The sequence below is a fragment of the Aythya marila genome, assembly GCF_965140915.1.
Source record: "Aythya marila genome assembly, chromosome: 12".
NCBI lineage: Eukaryota > Metazoa > Chordata > Aves > Anseriformes > Anatidae > Aythya > Aythya marila.
This window is the reverse complement of record NC_139053.1, coordinates 9,459,783-9,479,025: the sequence shown is the minus strand read 5'-3', so window position 1 is coordinate 9,479,025 and position 19,243 is coordinate 9,459,783. Positions and strand designations below refer to the sequence as shown.

At 63.8% G+C, this 19,243-nt stretch overlaps 1 protein-coding gene across 2 annotated transcripts; it reads left to right on the top strand.

Annotated features, from left to right (window-relative positions):
* The first annotated feature begins 1,673 nt into the window (after nt 1-1,673).
* FHOD1 (formin homology 2 domain containing 1) lies at nt 1,674-17,434 on the top strand. Of its 2 annotated transcripts, XM_082770107.1 has the most exons (25): nt 1,674-1,883; nt 7,866-7,972; nt 8,054-8,118; nt 9,364-9,431; nt 9,521-9,626; nt 9,735-9,829; nt 10,198-10,309; nt 10,543-10,637; nt 10,726-10,869; nt 10,981-11,186; nt 11,269-11,379; nt 11,693-11,716; nt 11,898-11,994; nt 12,093-12,145; nt 12,721-12,881; nt 13,107-14,056; nt 14,307-14,459; nt 14,650-14,832; nt 15,069-15,188; nt 15,397-15,558; nt 15,636-15,826; nt 15,911-16,103; nt 16,192-16,351; nt 16,439-16,615; nt 17,071-17,434. In XM_082770107.1, the coding sequence occupies exons 1-25, from the start codon at nt 1,713-1,715 to the stop codon at nt 17,151-17,153; spliced, it is 3,987 nt and encodes a 1,328-aa protein (XP_082626233.1). In that variant the 5' UTR covers nt 1,674-1,712; the 3' UTR covers nt 17,154-17,434. The 2 variants fall into 2 exon arrangements, with proteins under 2 accessions (XP_082626233.1, XP_082626234.1); XM_082770108.1 differs by lacking the exons at nt 11,693-11,716; nt 11,898-11,994; nt 12,093-12,145 and having other exon boundaries at nt 1,675-1,883.
* Nucleotides 17,435-19,243: the final 1,809 nt, after the last annotated feature.

The following is a 19,243-nucleotide window of genomic DNA, read 5'->3' as shown; positions in this document are numbered from 1 at the left end:
GGGGGGACCCCATCCATGGATGCGTGTGGGCGAGGGGCAGTGGGCACCAAGTGGAGCTCAGGAGGTTCCCGTGCACATCAGGACGTGTTTCTGCCCTGTGCACAGGCACAGGTCACCCAGAGGGGCCGTGGGGTCTCCATCATCAGAGGTCTCCAAACCCACCTGGGCTTGGCGCTGGGTGGCCCTGCTGGAGCAGGGTGGCACCGGGTGACACCAGGAGGTCCCTGCCCACCCCAGCCCCTCGTGCACCAGCCGCACCTCCTCTGTCTGGCCCAGCACAAGCAGCAGCAGCTGCAGGAGGCTGCAGCAAGCAGCCTGCTGCTGCCACCCTCCTGCCAGCAGCCTCCTTCCAGGGACAGCTGCTCAGCCTCATCCTGCCAGGGGCTGGCTCTTGTCACCCGGCCTGTGCCAATGCCCCGACATCTCCGCTGGACTCTGTCCAGTCCTTCTTGTACTGGGAGCCCGCTCTGGCACTGGTGCCTGGACCTGCTCTCGTGCTCCCTGCCCTCACCCCACCACCCCAGCTCTCGCCCAGGGTCATCGCCGCATGGCTGGGCTGTGAAAAGGACAGCAGCATCACTCAGCTTTGTGCTGCGGGCTCGACCCCGGTGGCAGGGGTGAGGCGGGTCTAGGAGCCATGAGACCTTCCCCTATGTCCCTCGTCCTGTCCCCTGCACGGTCACAGCCTGCAGCTCCAGCAAGTCACCCCGAATTGCCTGTCACCTTCCTTCCTGCTGCCAGAGCAGAGGGTGCAGCACTGCTGCTCACCCGGGTCTCTGTCCTGGGTGAGGATATTCCCAGAACATCCTGGGGCACCCCAAGCATCACTGCACACTCTGAACATCCCAAAGCACCCAGAGCATCCCAGAGCATCCCAAAGCACCCAGAGCATCACGGAGTACTCTGAGCATCCCTGCACAACCCAAGCATCCTGGGGCACCCGGAGCTTCCCTGCACACCCCAAGCATCTGGGATACTCTCAGAGCACCCTGAGCATCCCGGTGCACCTGGAGCATCCCAGAGCACCTTGAGCATCCTCTGGGGTATGCCAAACATCCCTGTGCATTCTGAGTGTGCTCTGGGGTACCCAAAGTATCTCTGTTCACCTGGAGAATCACAGAGCACCCTGACCAACCCTGCACACCCCAAGCATCTTGGGACACATGGAGCATCCCAGGGTACCCAGAGCATCCTTGTGCACCTGGAGCATCCTGGAGCACCCTGAGCATCTCCTGGGGCACCCCGAGCATCCTGAAGAACCCAGAGCATCCCTGTGCACTTGGAGCATCCCAGAGCACCCTGAGCATCCTCTGGGGTACCCTGAACATCCCTGTGCACTCAAAGTATGCTCTGGTGTACCTGGAGCATCCCTGTGCACCTGGAGCATCCCGGAGCACCCTGAGCATCCTCTGGGACACCCCGAGCATCCCGAGGTACCCTGACCACCCCTGCACACCCCAAGCATCTTGGCACACCCGGAGCACCCCAGGGCACCCAGAGCATCCCCGTGCACCCGAAGCACGATGGCACATCCCCGCGCACCCGTACCCAGCAGAAACCCCCTTAACGATCCCCGCGTGCACCCGCGGAGGGCGCCCGAGCGCGGGGCGTTCCCCGTTAGCAGGGGCGGCCCCGGGGCGGTGCCGGGGCGGCTGCCTCCCCCCCGGGAGCTGCTGCGTGCGCGGGGCGGCGGCAGCGGCGGTGGTGCCGCCATGGCGGAGGCGACGGTGCAGTGCCGGGTCCAGTACCTGGAGGATGCCGACCCCTTCGGCTGCGGCAGCTTCCCGGAGCCGCGCCGAGCCCCGGTTTACGCCGTGGAGGAGGCGCTGGCCCTGGGCGCGCAGCTGCCCGCGCTGCACCGGCTGCTCGGAGCGCCGCTGCCGGTAAAAAGGGGGGGGAGCTGGGAGGGCTGGGAGGGGGGTCCCGTGCGGAGAGGGGCTGCCGGGACCCTGCTGAGCATCCCCGGGCAGCGCTTTGTGGGTGGGGGTTGGCCGCGGGGATGGGGGCTCCCCGGTGCACGGTTGCTTCGGGGTATGGAGAGGGGTCGGGAGGGGATGGAGGAGCCGGTGGTTGTGTGCCTGGGGGGGCTCGGGAAAATGCGCGGGGAGAGCAAGCAAAGCCTCGGCTCCATCCCTGCAAGGGGAAAGTGCTTCTGTGTCTGTGTGTCCGTGCGGTGCCATGGGGACGCGGCGGCTCCCTGGGGTGGCCCGGGCGCAGGCGGTGGCACCGCGCGTCCCCGAGCTGCTTGCGGAGAGCCCCGGGGCCCGCAGGAGCGGTGGCCCTCGCTGCCGCCTGAGTCACGACGGAATTGGCGAGCCCCACCGGTGGGTGATGCCATTTCTCATCCGGCCCCTCGTGAGTCGTCTCGGAGGAAGTGGCTGCTCATGTTCAGGCGGTTTCCCATCCCACAGACACCCTGCCATGGCCCGGCAGCTGCCCGCGTGTGCCAGGGACCCGGGGTGGCGGCAGCACCGCTGCTGGGGAGCGCGCCCCCGTGCCACGCTGTAACGGAGCGGAGCTGGGCCCTGCGGCTGCCAAACGCCGTGGGCAGGATCCGGGTGGCCCCGCTGCAGCACACGGAGCCTCAGGGCCACCAGCCCCCGTCCCACGGCTTTTGTTTGCACGGCGGGGCTGGAAAGCTGTGCGGAAACGCGTGCGCTCCACGAAACGTGCTGAGCGACTTCCTCCGGCGTGTTGTGGGCAGTGGAGGACACGGGCTCATGATACGGGCTGGGAGAGAGGGAATGGGGAACCTGGAGCCTCCTCTCCTTGGGGACTTTCCCACCCAGGAGTCTTCTGTTAGTGTGATGCTTTCAGTGCATCCTCTGCAGTCACCTCCTGCTGGGGACAGGCTGGTTTTCTGCCTTCCGAACACTGCCCCGTGGGCATGGGACCTGGCAGCACCTCACTGATGGCCGAGCGTCTCCCTCCTGCAGCCTGCAGCACTGCAGGAGCAAAGGCAGAGGAGGCAGGGGCAGGGGCAGGAGGGGGCAATGGGAAGGGGGTTGCTCTGAGCCCTTTTCCTAAGCCAAACAAGCTCCTTTCATCCCCACTTTCATTTTTCTTGGAGCAGAGCAGCAGCATCTCATGTTGTCACCGTCATGGGATTTTTAGGCGGTGACTAAACGGAGTCTGTTTGGGAACAAACAGCCCGAGACATGACGAATGGAGCGAACTCAAATTTCAGGCATGCGTCCTCCTCCCCGGGCAGGAGCTGCCTGTAATGGGATCGCGGTCCCGGGGTGCCACCGCGGGCACGGGGATGCTCGCCGGGGCTCGTGCGTGCCGGTGCCTCCACCACCAGCCTCCTGCCCTGCAGAGCTCTCCCATCCCATGGGCTGGGTCCAAATCAGGAGCTGGCACCCCGGGGTAGCCTTATCCTGGCACGACGTCTCCCGTCGTTCGGACGTGCCCGCCGTGCCAGGTGCTGCTCTCCGCTCCATTACTCACCGCGCTAAAATTAGTAAATGAGCAGACAGGTTTTTTATTATTATTATTACTAATTTTTCCCCCTATAAATCTGCTGTGAAAGCTCAGCTGGGAAGGCTGCTCAGCAGCACACTCCTGAGGAGACCAGGACGGAGCCTGGCTGGGTCCTTGCACATTTTCGGAGAACCGAGCAGTCTCCTTGGGACAACCTGCCCCAGGGACCGACCAGATCCCACGCAGGATTTACCCTCCCTGCCTTTTGCTGGGGCAGAGGGCTTCTTGCCCTAGCATCTCTGCGTGTCCCTGCGAACAGCCCGTCCTGCCCTGCGACACCCTCGGCGCTTCCTCTCCCCGCAGCTGATGGCTTTTTCATGTTTTCCGGAAAGCGTGTTTGTGCCTGAAATACCTTCCCGCTTTGTTTTCCCCTTCCCGCTTTGTTTTCCCCAGCCGCATTGTTCTGCTTCGGGCTGATGCTATCTCATCTTCGCTTCCAGCAGTTCTGCAGCTCCACTGGGTGATGCTCCCTCTGGGTGCGGGTGTGTTTTTAAACCCCTCCAAGTGTTTTTCTGCAAAACCCGTGTTTTCTACAACAGCATGTGACCGCTGGAACAGAGATCCCTTTGCGAACCAGCCTGCTGGGCACAGCCAGAGCGGCGCTGGGGCTGCAGAACCAGATTGCAGAGGGTGCCAGCAAGGCCGTGTCTGTGCCACCACTGCCCCTGCCTTGGCGAGGTGTCCCCTCGCTCTCCAGAAGCCACTGCGCTCCCTTGACCCGTGCCCCACACCAGCACTGTCTCGTCCCCCAGTCCAGGGATTTTCCAAACTGTTGTGAAACCAAAACTGTTCCTCGCCAGGAAACCTGCAGGAGAGCAGAAAACTGCTGCGTCAGCACAGCGGGTTGTGCTCCCAGCGCCCGGAGCTCTGGATTTTGGTGGATTTGGGGGGTTATTGAGCCATGGGTGCTGAGATACAGAAGCTCAGGCCTGGGTGGAGAGGGCAGCATGTGAGCAAGTGTGCAGTTCTGGGCCAGCTCGGGGCTGGGTGACCTCCAGAGCCCTCCTGCCTTCATTATTTATTTTTTTCCTGCCCTTATGGGCAGTGCTCCCATCCATGTGCTGCCATCCGTCAGGCAGGGAAGGGCAGGAGGCAGCAACTGAGCGCCCTGGTGATAAACACCCCCAGGGCGAACCCAGGTGCCCGAAGCGCGGTGCGTGCCCTCGGCTGCGCGGGGAGAGCTGCCCACGGCCCTGTCCTTCTCCTCTGCCATCGCCTCCGGGGGTGAGAAGAGTTCAGAAGAGAAGCTGCAGACACCTACAGATGTCATAGCAAGTGTTTTGGAGAGCGAGCTGCACTGGGTCTGCTGGCACAAGAGATTTGCCTGAGTCTGAAGTGCACAGAGGTGGCAGCCCCAGGCGTGGGGTGCGCAGTGGTGCCATGCAGATGCTGCAGATGTTGCTACAGCCGCTGCCTGGTCCTGCTTCACGCTGTGTAAAATTCATCCTGAGCCTTGTGTTCAACTTCTGCTTCAAGTCTGAGCCTCAGCTGGAACAAATAGCGCCGGTTTCAGCAAATTCCCCTTCCCAGAAGAGCTGCGTGGGGCGTCCCATGGCACGGCTCTCTCCGGCTCGCAATCCGGGCGTTGCTCTGGCTCTGCCCCAACACCAGCCTCTGGCAGGGGTTTTAAAGCATCTTTGGGTTTTTCCTTACCCAGCTGGGGCTGGTTTGGGATCCGGGTCCGTCTCAAGGCCAGCACAAGGAGGCGAGGGCCATGCCCGTGTCCCATGTTGCCACCAAAGAGTTCCTTTAAATGTGCTCTCTTAGAGCCGCCCAGAGCGTTACGCAGAGCGACGAAGTTGGGAAATTGTGGTTGCCAAAAAGAAGAAAGTGTTAGAGATGGGAGGGGGAAGTGTTTCTGCAGCTGGCAGATAAGGAGGATGCAGCATCCTCCTGCAGGCCAGAGGAGGCCAGAGGCTGTTCTCCAACTTGTTACGGATTTCTGGGGAACTGCTGCTCACACAGGGTAGGAGCTCAGGGCACGTCACACCTCTGAGCAGCGCCAGGCTGCTGCACCCAGGGCAGGTTGTCTTGGTCCCAAGCGTGATGAATGCTCCCCCGTCAGCTACATCAAACCTGGGGAGCCTCCCTGAGCTAACGACATGCCTGCTGGCCCTGCGGACATCCCTGTCGCTCGTGCAAGGCTCTGCTGGGACAAATCCTGGTCCAGGTGGATGGCGTGGGGCTCTCCTCGGGGATGCTTCTCCAGCACGTGGCTTGGAGCAGCCTGCAGCTCCATGTGGGACACCCCTGCTTGGGCCAGTGGTGTGGGTCAGCAGGGAGAAACTCAGCTCGTTCTGGCAAAGGCTGGTACAGCAAGGTTGGGTTTAGATGCGTCCGTCTGTCTGCCTTGGCTATGGAGACCTCCTGTGCTCACCGGTGGGGGCACCTCCATCACAGCCCCGTGGTTTGGAGAGGGCAGTCCCGCTCCAGCAGAGCCAGCTTTCCGTAGGGGGCCGTTTGTTGGCTGTGCACGTCCTCGCTGAGCTTTGAAGCTCATGGTCAGGGAGATCCCGTGTGTTTCCACCTTCCCCAGGTTTCGTTTTGGAGCTGTTGAGGTGGCAGCAAGCTTTCAGCTCATGCAGGAGACATCTCCAGGCTGCTGGGAGCTGTGATGCTGTGCAGGGTCCTTGTTATTCCCACTAGAAACTGGCACCAGCACCAGCTTCATGATCCCAGAAGGTCACCAAACTTCTCTGCCCACTGCCTGGAGGACGCCAGCAGCGCTATGGGAGCCGCGTGCCGGAGCTGCGAGCGTGGGATGCTCTCCTCCTTCCCCCTGCTCTGCTTTGTCCCCAGGCTCACTGCGGCCCTGCACCATTTTAAGACACTTTCCCATGCCGGAGGCAGATGGATCAAAGCTTCCTGGTGACACCAGGGCTCGGAGCGGGGACACAGCCCTGCTCTGGGAGCTGCTGTCACCCTGTGGCCCCACCGTGCTGTCCCCAGCAGCGTGACCGCAAGGCTCGGTTCTTTTAAACCCTTGTCCGAGGGTGCAGGAGCAAGCCCAGCGGTGAGGTCCAGCATGGAAATGCCAGGCTGGGAGGCTTGGCAGGGCATCCCCGGCGTGGGACAGCCTGTCCCTGTCCCCATCCCATCCCCAGGGGATGGCATTTACTGGGCGGGAGCAGCCCTTGGGCTCAGAGCATCCCTCGTGGGGAGCACGGCCAAGCTCGCACGGGAAGCACGCGGCCGCCAGCTGGGACATGTCACCGGCCCCGATAGGAGCTGGGGATGTTATCTCCGGCTTGCAGGGCTCTGGCAGCCGAGTGAAGGCAAATTTTTTCCTTTGGGAGCTGCTTTTTGCTGTGTTTGATTGCACCCGGGTGCTGGTTCATCCTGCTGCGCCTGGGTGGGTGCAGAGAAGCCCAGGAGAAGCCTCGGAGCAGGATTCGAAGCCTTTCTCCTGCAAGCAAGCCCTCGGATGGTGTTTGCTTGTGTTGCCATGGCTGGGTGCAGAGTGATGCAAACAACGCAACGCCTGCGTCTCGCCCGACAGCGCTGCCCTGCCAAATTGCCATTTTCCGGGAGGCTTGGTCAGACGCCAGGCTGTTATCCCAACACGTGTGGCATGGTGCTCCTCTGGCTTCTGGTTTTGAAGACGTGCAGGCGGTGAAGTCGGATGCGCAAAGGCTTTCACAGGCTTGTGACTCAATGGAGAGCAAGCACAGGGCGACGCAGGGGCTGTATCCAGAGCTGGTGGTGCTCTGCCAGCCTGCTCCAGCACGTCGACAGCTCTTCCAGCCCTTGGGAAGCATCGGGGACGCTGGCAGAGCTGTGACATTAATAACAGGGATCTATCCCCGCTGCACTGAGGGATGCGGGACGGCACGGCAGGCACGCCGAGACGCAGGGGATGCGTTAGGAGCAGGAGCAGTGCTGGGTTTGGTGCTTCCCCACCCCGCCACGTAGCCGGGAGCGGGGCTGAGTCATACGGGGCAGGTCAGGCACCCACAGCCACAGGGAAACCCGCGCAGGGCTCGCTGTGGTGTGCGTGCTGCTGCGGGGGTGAGGCAGGAAACCAGCCCTGCCACGACTGCTCCCCGCTGTGGGACACGCTGGCAGCATCAGGCTGGGTCCCCCACCCCAGGGACAGTCGGTGGCACGGGTGCCACCCTCGCCCTGTGTTTTTTCCTGGTGTGGGGCTTCGTGTTTCCCCCCAGAGTCCGATGCTGGTCCCCTGGGCTTTCTTGGCGGTGTGCAGGGAGGGAGGATCCGTCCCTGTGGGGATGGCACTGCAGGGGGGATGAGGTGGTCCTGCAGGACGTGAGTTACACAGCCAGGAGGGACATCGCTGTCACCGGTGAGGACACGAGGTGGGCACGGTGGCTCTTGTCCCATCCTGGTGGCTCGTGTCTCATCCCGGCTGTCTGCATCCCCAGCTGGAGGACTGCACGCTGCAGGTCTCCCCGTCCGGCCACTACCTGGACCTCGACCTGTCCCTGCTGGAGCAGAAGGATGACCTGGAGGGTTTCTACGAGGAGGTCAGGTGAGGCACACAGGGCACCGGGGACACGGGGACGTCGCGTGAGCGAGCGCCGGCGCTCACCCTCCGTCCCCCTCGCCCCAGGAAGGGCCGGCGGCCGACGCTGATCCTGCGCACCCAGCTCTCCGTCCGCGTCCACGCCATCATCGGTGAGCCGGGCTGGGTGGTGGTGGCCGTGGGGGTGGCCTCGTGGTGCCACGAGGCTGCCGGGGTCCTCCCCGCCCCACAGGTCAGGGCTGCTGCTTCTCAGGCCGGGAGCGCATTGCACGCTGCGGGTATTTTGGGTCATCCAGGCAAGACCTAAATATAGCCGTGGAGAATGCAAACAAACGGCTTACACGGGGACAAGAGCGCTCAGACAGCTCGAGTCTTTCCATCCGGAGCAGGGGGAAAAGCCAGAGTGGAGCAGAGCGGTGCTGGGAGGGGAGGGCAGGGACCGGGGCTGGGGTCGGGGTCGCGCTCCCCGCTCGCGGTTCCCAGGCTCTGGGTTGCTCCGTGCCCCGGCCCCGTCGGCCCAGCAGCACGGCCGGGAGGATGCCGGGAGCTGGGGTTTGGCAGAGCGCTCGCTGGGCTGGCTGGGAAGCAGCGTGGGCAGCTGGCCTGGGGCTCGTTACAGCTCCGAACCTGACCCGGGGAACTCGGGATGCTCAGATAATGCAATTTGGAGTTCAGAGCGGGCAAGCGGGAGGAAACCAGAAACGCAGCTATTTTTAAAGAAGGAATAAATAGAAAAGCGGTGAAACAGAGGAAAATGGATTTGGTGAGCTGTGAGCCTCCTTGAGGGCTGCCAGCCACGGGACAGGGACAAGGAAGGGTGGCAGAGTTAGTGTAACGATGCCCAGTGCCCCATGGTGGGTGATCCCGGCAGGGTGGGATGCTTCCTGAGATGCCCCCAAATCTCATACAGGGTCAGCACTGCCCGGGGGCTGCTGCTCCCACGCGGTGGGGAGGAATGGCTAAAAGTGGCTCTGCCTCCTGGCCGTGTTCCTGTTTCGGTTCTGCGCAGGAAACCGGAGGGGATATTTATGTCTATGCAGAAAAATCAAAAAGAAAAAAAAAATAGGAAGGTGGCAGCGCTGAAATAAGCAGCTGTGGGTGTGGGGGAGCTGCTGCTGTTCCACCCCATGTGGCCACGTGCCACGGAGTCAGTGCTGGCGCTGGGAGCATTTCGGAGCTCCTGGCCAGGCCATCTCTTCACATCTCCTGTTCCATATAATTATAAAAACACCCAGGTTGGAAAAGGCCTTCAGGATCTCCAAGCCCAACCACTTGACCTTCGGAGTCCCACCACTAACCGTGTCCCTTAGTGCCACGTCCACGCGTCTCTGAAACAAGTCAGGGATGGGGACGCCCGCACTGCCCCGGGCAGCCTGTTCCAACCCTTTTCCTTGCAGAGAAGCTGTACAACTCGCAGGGGCCGGAGCTGCGCCGTTCCCTCTTCTCCCTCAAGCAGCTCTTCCAGGTAGGTGACCCCAGGTCCGTGTCCCCAGCCCGGAGCTGGCCGCGTCCCCACCATCTGCACTGGGACAACGCCTGGGCTTCTCCCCGCAGGAGGACAAGGACCTGGTGCCCGAGTTTGTGAACCTGGATGGGCTGACGTGCCTGATCAAAGTGGGGGCAGAGGCTGATCAGAACTACCAGAACTACATCCTCCGTGGTCGGTACTTTGGTCCAGGGGGTGGCGGAGGGCTGGGGGTGTCCCTGTTGCAGGGTGGAGGAGGCTGCTGCTCGGGGTGGCCACCATCCCCATGACCTTGCCTTGCAGCCCTGAGCCAGATCATGCTCTTCGTGGACGGGATGCAGGGCGTCATCAACCACAACGAGACCGTCCAGTGGCTGTACACGCTGTCGGGAAGCCTGGTAAGCAGGAGTGTCCCCCTCTCTGTGGCTGTCCCCATGTGCTGTCCCTTGAGGGATTCACCCCACACCTTGCCTTTAGGATGGGCTTGGTGCCTTCCTGCCCTCAGGCTCGTTGGGTGCTGCTCACAGAAGTCACCCAGTGTCCCCAGACAGATGTGACCATGATTCTGGTCAAAGAGGTTGAACATAAGAGGGGGGTCCCACCCCAGGCCCCTTCCCAGTGCCCGTAGGATCCCAGCTGCAGGACCCTAGCCCCACAGCACCGTGACCTGGCCCCAAAGCTGCTGGTGAAGCCACCAGCCCTGAGGCACGGGCACAGCCACCCGGTGCTGGCAGCGCCCTGCCACGGCCTCTGTCCCTCGTCCCAGTTCCGCCTGGTGGTGAAGATGGCACTGAAGCTGCTGCTGGTGTTCGTGGAGTACACGGAGCCCAACGCCCTGCTCCTCATCCGCGCCGTCAACGCCGTGGACCAGGCGAGAGGTGAGTGCAGCCCCAGCTGCCAGCGAGATCCCTGCTCGGGGATGGTTCGGCACAGAGGACACGCGTTGTCTGTCCCATGCCAGCCCCCTGTGTGATGGCCATGGCCCGTGGGAGCCCACCAAGAGCCCCCAGCAGGGATGGGGATGGGTGGAGATGCTGGGGGTGCAGTGTGCTGTGTCCCAAACCTGTCCCAGCTGCAGCCCTGGTGTCCCCTCTCCCCTTGCTTGTCCCAGGCGTGTGTCCGTGGTCCAACCTGATGGCCATCCTGCAGCAACGCAACGGGGCCGACACGGAGCTGCTGGTGTTCGCGATGACGCTCATCAACAAGGTCAGTGCCAGGGGTGGCCGTGCCGTGCCGTGGGGTCACCCTGTCCCCATCGCGCCCGTCCCAGCCCTGTCCCTCTGCTCCTGCCCAGACGCTGGCTGCCCTCCCGGACCAGGACTCCTTCTACGACGTGACGGACTGCCTGGAGCAGCAGGGCATGGAGGCGGTGGTGCAGCAGTACCTGAGCAGCAAGGGCACCGACCTTGACCTGAAGCAGCAGTTTGTGCTCTACGAAGTGAGCGGGGTGCCCTGGGGTGATGTCCACGTCCATCTCCCTGGGGAGGATGGGGGTGTGGGGTGGGAGCAGTGCCTGGGGGCTCACCAGGCGTCCCCATCCCCTCTGCAGAGCGCTCTCAAGCTGGAGGACGGGGTGGAGGAGCCGTCACCGGGCGGGCGCAAGGAGAGGAGGAAGACAGATGAGGGCCGGCGTGGGTGGCGTGCCCAGGGCAGCTGTGCCGAGCCCAGCCCCGACCCCCAGCCCGTGACAGGGACCCCCAGCACCCCAAAGGAGCCCCCCGTTGAGGACAGCCCCGAGCCGAGCATCCCAGCAGAGTAAGTATGGGCTGTGAGGATGCCAGGATGCGGGAAGGGGAGTCCCCCCCCAGGTCTCCATCAGTGCCACTTCTTTCTCCAGGCCATGCCCAAAGAGCACCTACAACAGCACGTCCAGCCTGCGGCTGTCTCTGCCGTGCACCTCGCCCGAGAAGGAGCAGCCCCCAGGCCCTGGGGAGAGGAGCGTGTACAAGTAAGCAGCCAGGCGGGGATGGTGCCCTGGGGATGGAGGCGAGGAGGGTCCCCCCACCGTGTCCCTGCTGGGGGACACCCGTCCCAAGGGGGCACTGGGGATGCAGCGGGGTTTGGGCAGGCATTGGGGCCGGCAAGATGCACAAGCCAGGAGAGGACAGTCCGAGGTGGCCCAGCCAGGGCTTTCACAGCATCATTTGGCCCCACTGGGGCACGCACGCCTCTTCTCCAGCTCCATCTCTTCCCCCTTGCTCCTCTTCTCTGGCCACGCTGATTCTCTCCTCTGCCCACTCTTTCTATCTTTCCTTTTGCAGGCTGCACCAACCTGTCCCTGTCTGGTAAGTGCCCAGGCTTTGCACGCGTGTGATGCCTCCCGGCGCACCCCGCTTGCTGTCCCCAGCCCTTGCATCTCCTTTGCTTGTGTCCTGGCTGGATGGCCGGGACCCCCATGCCACCGGGGTCCCACTCGGGGTGGCAGCGCCCTCCAAACCCCGTTAATGGTGCTCCTTGGTGGCACAGCCCTGGAGCTGGCATCGTCCACAAGAACCTCCCTGGTGGCTCTGATGATGGGGATGGTGCCCCCACGTCGCCAGCACCATGCGGCACCCAGGCAAGGGGAGTTCTTGATGGGGGGGCCCCAGGCCATGCCGTGGGGCTGGGGGGTGGGTGCAGGAGACCCCCGTTAGCAGGGGCTAACCCCTGTTTTCCCTCAGGCGGGAGGATGCCCCCTCCTTGCATGGGGACAAGCCTATTCTGAGGAGGTTTGAGTAAGTAGAGGCATGCGTGTGTCTCCAGGCATGCGCTTTCTCAGGCTGTAGGAATCTGGCCCTGGATGGCCGAGGAGCAGGAGGAGGGTCCTCGTGTGTCCCAGCTCCACCGTGGTGCCCTCCTGGGTCGTGGTGAACACCAGCTTGGGACCAAAGAGCGATGGTGGCAGAGGTGGTGGAGTTTGCAGCCTTGGAGATGCTCAGAAGCCACCTGGGCATGGTCCTGGGCAACCTGCTCGGGGTGGCCCTGCTGGAGCAGGGCTTGGGCCAGGTGACCTCCGGGGGTCCCTGCCAGCCTCACCCATTACATGGCCATGCTTCCCCTGCCTTCAGCTCCTGGTGGGCTGTGGCATCCCCATCCCCGAGCCGTGGTGGCATCACCCATCTCTCTGAAGGGCTTGGAGGCAGCTGAGGGGCATGGATGGACCCTGCTGTGGTGCGGCTGGTGCCGGGGGTTTTGGTGCCGGACCCGGCCCGCGCGGTGCTTGCTGTGTGGTGCCATGTGGTGTGGTTTGCCCGTCCCCACCTCCCCTGCCCCCTGGTGTCCCCAGCTGATGGCTGCCCCTGTCCCGCAGAGCTCGCTTCCTGGAGAACCTGGCTGCTGCCCAGAAGGAGAAGATCTCTGCCATGGCCAAGGGACGGCTCGAGATCCTCAGCGATGTTGCTCCGGAGCATCTCGCCGCTTGGGATGGGGACAGCAGCACCCCTGAGCCCGGGACGGAGCCGCCCAGCATGAGTACGTGCAGGAATGGGGTTGGAATATGTCCCCTCTGGGCCCACCAGGATCTGGGGGTGGGTGTTGGTGGTCCCTCTGGCCCATGATGCTGGGTGCCAAGGAGGTGTGGGTGCCATCCCTCTCCAAATGGCAATGTCCAAGTGTGCTCCCACCAGGGAACGGGCCCCAAACTTGACATGCAGCCCCTCGGGCAGGCTGTCTCACCCCCTCCCCATCTCCCTGCAGGATCCCACACGGGCCGTCAGGACACCACCGACTCCTGCAGCGCCATCTCCTCCGACACCAAGTTCATGCTGGACATGCTCTACGCTAAGGGCTCCTCGGAGCTGGGGAGGCAGAAGGTCTTCCCCGAGGGGCTGTCGTCCTCCCATTACCACGGCGAGGAGGAGAGGAGCACCAGGCAGGGCAGTGCTGAGGGACACGGTGGTCGGGAGCCGGAGAGCACCTGGCTCCATGGCAGGGCTCCGGACGGGCCGGTGGCCAGCGCCCACGCCAAGCTGGCTCGTGCCGCGTCCAACATCGACGCCGAGACCCACACGCAGAAGCTGGAGAACACCATGATGATGCCCATCAAGAAGGACACGGAGCTGTCGTGGGAGCACCTTCAGGCCAGCCCCGCGCAGCTGAAGATCAAGGACCTGGACTTCACCGACCTGGGGGAGGAGGAAGACTTTGACATCTTGGACACGGGGCCCATAGCCAATGGCTCCTTCCTTCCTCCCGGCATCCAGGCAGCGAGCGCTGGAGTTCTCATGGTTCCCCCTCCACCTCCCATGGACTCTGGCTGCCCACCACCTCCCCCTCCACCTCCTATGGCCCCTGGCTGCCCACCACCTCCCCCTCCACCTCCTATGGCCCCTGGCTGTCCTCCACCTCCCCCTCCACCTCCTATGGCCCCTGGCTGCCCACCACCTCCCCCTCCACCTCCTATGGTCCCCGGCTGCCCACCCCCTCCAGGCTTCTCAGGCCCTTCGACCACTGATGGCCCTTCCCAAGCCAAGAAGAAGAGGACAGTGAAGCTCTTCTGGAAGGAGCTGAAGCAGCTGGATGGCTCTGTGGGGCCGGGCAGGTTCGGGCGGGCGACGCTGTGGGCGTCCCTGCAGAGCGTTGAGGTCAACACTGCCAAACTGGAGCATCTCTTTGAGTCCCGGGCGAAGGAGGTGCCAGCTTCCAAGGTACCAGCAGGCTGGCACCATCAGCTGGGGGGACTTTGGGGCACTGTTGGTTCACCTGGGGCTCCTGGGCATGCACCATCACCCCGACCCTGTGCTGATGGGTACCCGCAGCCCCGAGGCTCAGCAGGGAGGTTGGGGCAGGGCGGATGGTTGGTGCATGGGTTTGCTCGCCTCCGGCTCATGTCCATGGTGCTCTCGTGAAGGTGAGCCCTCTGCCTGGCTGCCAGCCTCCGCCCTGTCCTCCCTGCAGAAAGCTACCGACGGGAAGAAGGTGGTGGTGGTGCTGGACCCCAAGAGGAGCAACGCCATCAACATCGGCCTCACGGTGCTGCCGCCTGTCCACATCATCAAGACGGCCGTGCTCAACTTCGATGAGTTTGCGGTCAATAAGGAAGGGATCGAGGTGAGCAGCTGGGCCCCACAGGGTCTTTTCCCACCTTGTGCAGGTCTTTTCCCCCAGCCAGGAGGTCTCCATGCCCATGCTGCCAGTGTGGCACAATGTAGATGGTGTTGGGGCGACACGTCACATCTCCCACCAGCATGGGGAGTGGTGGTGTTGCTGGAGTCCTGACGTATCCCCTTGCCTGCTCTAGAAAATCCTGACCATGGTCCCGACCGAGGAGGAGAAGCAGAAGATCCAGGAGGCCCAGCTGGCCAACCCCGACGTGCCCTTGGGCTCTGCAGAGCAGTTCCTGCTCTCCCTGTCCTCCATCAGCGACCTCACGGCCAGGCTCCAGCTCTGGGCCTTCAAGCTGGACTACGAGAGCCTGGAGCAGGTACGGGGCCACCTACCCCATCTCCCCCCACCACTGCCAGCCCCAGCGGGGTCCCTGGGATGAGCCCCGTGTGTTCCTGGTGGGACGTGGCCATGTCTAAGTACAGGAGGTGTCCTGGCTGGGGACAGGCTGCAGAGGGAAGCATGGAGTGGTTGTGCTCATGTTTGAGGGCAAATGCTGAAGCCCCCGAGGGAGGTGACACCCAAGGGGTCTGACCTGCCCCCATCCTCATCCAGGAGATTGCAGAGCCGCTGTTTGATCTGAAAGTGGGAATGGAGCAGCTGGCCAAAAATCACACCTTCAAGTGCATCCTGGCCACACTGCTGGCCATGGGCAACTTCTTGAACGGCTCCCAGGTGAGGAACGGGGTGTGGGGGGACGCAGCCAGTCCTGGGTGCTGCGAGGGTAGTGGGACTGACCACGGCACGTTGGGTACCTGAGAGGGACCCCATGAGGCTTGGGAAGGTGCCTGAGGCTGGGTGGTGTGGGTGCTGGTGGTGGTGCACATGGTCTGCTGGAGGGTGGGAGGATGGAGGGGCCCTGCTGAGTCTGTTGGGGTTTCAGAGCAGAGGCTTTGAGCTGGGCTATCTGGAGAAAGTCTCGGAAGTGAAGGACACGGTGCACCGGCAGTCCCTGCTGCACCACCTCTGCCAGATGGTGGTGGAGAAGTTCCCAGAAACCACGGACCTCTACTCGGAGATCGCCTCCATCACGCGCTCCGCCAAGGTGAGGCCAAGCCCAGAGCCCACCCCACCACCACCACCACCACCACCACCCCGAGGGCTGACGTCTCCCTCCTCCAGGTCGACTTTGACGAGCTGGCCAACAGCCTGGTGCAGCTGGAGCGGCGCTGCCGGGCCTCCTGGGACAACCTGAAGGTGATCGCCAAGCACGAGACCAAGCCGGTGCTGAAGAGCAAGCTGACGGACTTCCTCAAGGACAGCACCCAGCGCATCGTCGTCCTGAAGGTGGTCCACAGGCGCGTCCTCAACAGGTGGGCATCTCCCCGCGGGCAGACCCCCGGCCCCGTGGTCCATCCGTAGTGGGGCAGACCCCGCGGTGACCGGCATCCCTGCAGGTTTCACTCCTTCCTGCTGTACCTGGGGTACCCGGCCAGCGCCGTGCGGGACGTGAAGGTGATGCCCATCTGCAAGCTGCTGCGGGAGTTCGCCCTGGAGTACCGCACGTGCCGGGAGCGCGTCCTGCAGCAGCAGAAGAAGCGTGCCGCACACCGGGAGCGCAACAAGACCCGCGGGAGGCTCATCACCGAGGTACGGGGCCACCCTGCTGCCCTCATCCCCCTGGCACACCCCGAGGGCCACCCTGTGTCTCCAACGGCCACCTCTTGCTTGCCTGCAGACCGAGAAGTTCTCCGGCATCGCCGAGGCCACCGCGCCGCCTGCTGTGGTGTCGGCCAGCCCCAAGCAGCAGGAGCAGGTGGAGGAAGGCCATGAGAGCATGAAGAGCGTCCTGAGCTTGCCCACAGATGTCCCCGCACGACGCAGCCGGGCCAGCCGGGGTAGGAGCGGGCTGGGCATGGGATAACAGAGCGGGGTGGCCCATGAGGACACCCGGCTGATGCCAGCATCCTCATACCTCCACGCAGGGACAGGGCATGTCACCCCAAGCCAAGGCTCCCCGGCCCAGGAGGACGTCCCCAGCTCGCCCGACGACGCCTCGGACGAGATCATGGACCGCCTGGTGAAGTCGGTGACGCAGAGCGCCAACCCCCGGCCCTGCGCCAACAAGGAGCGCAGGAGGTCCCGCGGCAATAGGAAGTCCTGTGAGTCCCTGCTGCCACTGTCCCCACGCCCTGTCCCACCTCTGTGTCCCTGCCACCATGCTCTGTCCCCTCTCTGTCCCCTTGCTCTGTCCCTGTACTCTCCCAACCCCATACCCCAGCCCAGATGCTCTTTCCCATCTGCACGTCTCCATCCCGATGCCCTGTCCCATCTCTGTCCCCTTGCTCTGTCCCCGTACCTTTTGCCATCTGTGTCCCCATCCCATCTTAGTGTCCCTGGCCCCATGCTCTGTCCCTGTGCTCTGCATGCCTGTGTCCTTGCCCAGATGCCCTGTCCTGTTTCTGGGTCCCTGTCCCCTCGCTGCCCTGTGCTCTGCCCCTTCCCCTTGCCCTGCACCATCTCTGTCCCCATGCCCTGTTTCCCATCCTTGTGTCCCACTCCCATCTCCGTGTCCCTGTCCCCACGCCACCCCATACCCTGTCTCCTCTCCCTGCAGTGCGACGGACGCTGAAGAGCGGGCTGAGCGACGACCTGGTGCAGGCACTGGGGCTGGGGCGGGCGCCGGGCATGGAGGTGTGACCTGACCCCCCCTACAACCCAGGGGGGGCCCTGCCACCCGCACCCCGCAGGGAAGGATGCAGGAAGGACGCTGATCTGGCGTCCGGCTCCAGAACAGGCCAGGAGTGATGCCGTGAGGCTGCTCCGTGGGGGTCAGGATGGAGGAGACGAGGAGAGTGTGAGTCGTGGAGGGGTCCGAGCAGTATGAGGGGAGAGGACCCCGGCCCTGGCCCTGGCCTGGACCCCCTCCAGGAACTGGGATGGCCAGCGGCAGCTGTGGCAATAAAGTGTTGTGGCGTGTGCTGATGGCGTTGTCCCTTGTCCCTGCTCCTGGAGCGGGGTGCTGGAGGATCTCGGGACCGGGGCCATGCTCCCTGGGACAGCCAGCACCCTGGTACTGAGTAGGGTGGGCTCAGGCTGTGGAGACGGAGCCCTTGAAGACCCCCACTCAGGAGGGCAGGGACCCCACAGCTCACAGGCCGGGGGCAGTACCGGGACACCCAGGGGACCTTGCCAGAAAGAGGACTGCCACCGGCACCGTGCCAGGCTCAAGGCTGCACGCTCAAGGGCAGAACGGAGCACGAGGCCACGGCGTGGTAAATACAGACTGGGCAGCACTGCAACACTCTGATTCAAACCTCACATCTCCCTCACAGCCCTCTCCTGGGGTGTTTTAGGTGGACCAGGCTCTGGGCATGTGATGTGTATGTGTCCCTGCCAGCCTGGCTGTGGCACCATCTCCGTGCACTTGGCAGACAGGCCAGCTTTACGAGGACAGCAGCTCCCTGTCCCCATGTCCGTGCCACCTCCTGGCCGTCCTGGGCATGAATTAAAACCAGTGGGTACCATTTCTGAGCATCCTGCCGTGGCAGGAGCTGTCTCACCGCTTTCCGCAGCAGAGGTCACCGTGCTTGGGGCGCCGCCACCCACGGCGAAGGCATTTGGGAAGGGTGTCTGTCACATCATCCATCACCACAGCTCCGCTGCCCCGGCGCTGCTGCCAGCCCCGAATCCAGCACAGCAGGTCTCTGCGGCTTTCAAAGAATGAAGAAAAACTCCTCCAGGCAGGGCAGCTCCTTCCTCGCCTTCACTGCCACGCGGGGTCTTCCCCCGCCACCGGACCCTGGGGATGTTGGACGCGCCGGTGGCCTCGGCCCCCAGCCCATGTGCCTGTGATGGCCCCAAAGCCAGCCGGGTGCCAAGAGCTGCAGGTGTCCAAGAGGTGCTGCAGGACGTGGTGTGGTGTTTGGATCGGTCCCCAGATGGAGGACAAGAGGTGCCCAGGGGCACCAAGCAGCTGTGAGGGGGTCGGCACGCAGCGATGGGGTGGGAGGGCTCCTGCAGCAGGGGACAGAAATGAAATTATGTGCATCACCTCGGATGCCACATGTCACAGGCTCACGGGGTGGGTAAACTGAGGCAATGCCACCCCCAGAGGCCGTGTCCTCACTGAAGGCCTCTGCCAACCTCTCAGTTTATTTTCCAGCTGTTTTTTTGGCTTTGCAGCCTTGGGGATGTTTCCAAGATTCCCTACCCGGCCCCCAGCACGCGCTGCCCTTGAGAGGCGCCTGAAGTGCTTGGCTTGGCCGCGGCACCAGAGCCTGGTGCCAAAAAAGCCATCAGGCAAGCGTGCCACCCCCTCCCCTCACCCCGGGATGGAGCGGGATGTCGGGATGCAGGAGCAGAGGCAGGTTCGTGGGTCCCCACGGGGCTGCGTGGGGCTCCGTGGGGACAGGGAGCGCGTGTAGCCCCGGGTGCCACCAGCAGTGCTGCATTTGGGATGCCCCAGGGTGCTGCACCCCCAGGAGCGCGCTGGAGGATGCTGCTGGTGGCATCTCCAGCCCTTCTCCTTGTCCCCATCCTCATGGAGACCCACCAGCGTGCCGCTGGCCCCGGGCCACCCGCTGTCCCAGCTGTGTCCTGCTGCCACGAGGGGGCACGGCGGCCACGCGCACGGCACCGCGCCGAGGCCGTGTCCCCACAGCGCCTGCCCCGGCACCCCGTGTCCCCTGGGTCCCCAAGGAGTCCCCTGGGGGCCTTCGGCTCACTCTCCTCACCTCTGCTGCCCAGGGGGTGGACACATCTCCCCACACACACACACAGATGCTGTC

Bases quoted from the DNA above. Each gene is read 5' to 3' on its own strand.
- FHOD1 (XM_082770107.1), top strand. From the start codon at position 1,713: ATGGCGGAGGCGACGGTGCAGTGCCGGGTCCAGTACCTGGAGGATGCC. The intron at 15,827-15,910 runs GTGGGCATCTCC...GCATCCCTGCAG, and splicing joins CACAGGCGCGTCCTCAACAG to GTTTCACTCCTTCCTGCTGT. The intron at 16,104-16,191 runs GTACGGGGCCAC...GCTTGCCTGCAG, and splicing joins GCGGGAGGCTCATCACCGAG to ACCGAGAAGTTCTCCGGCAT.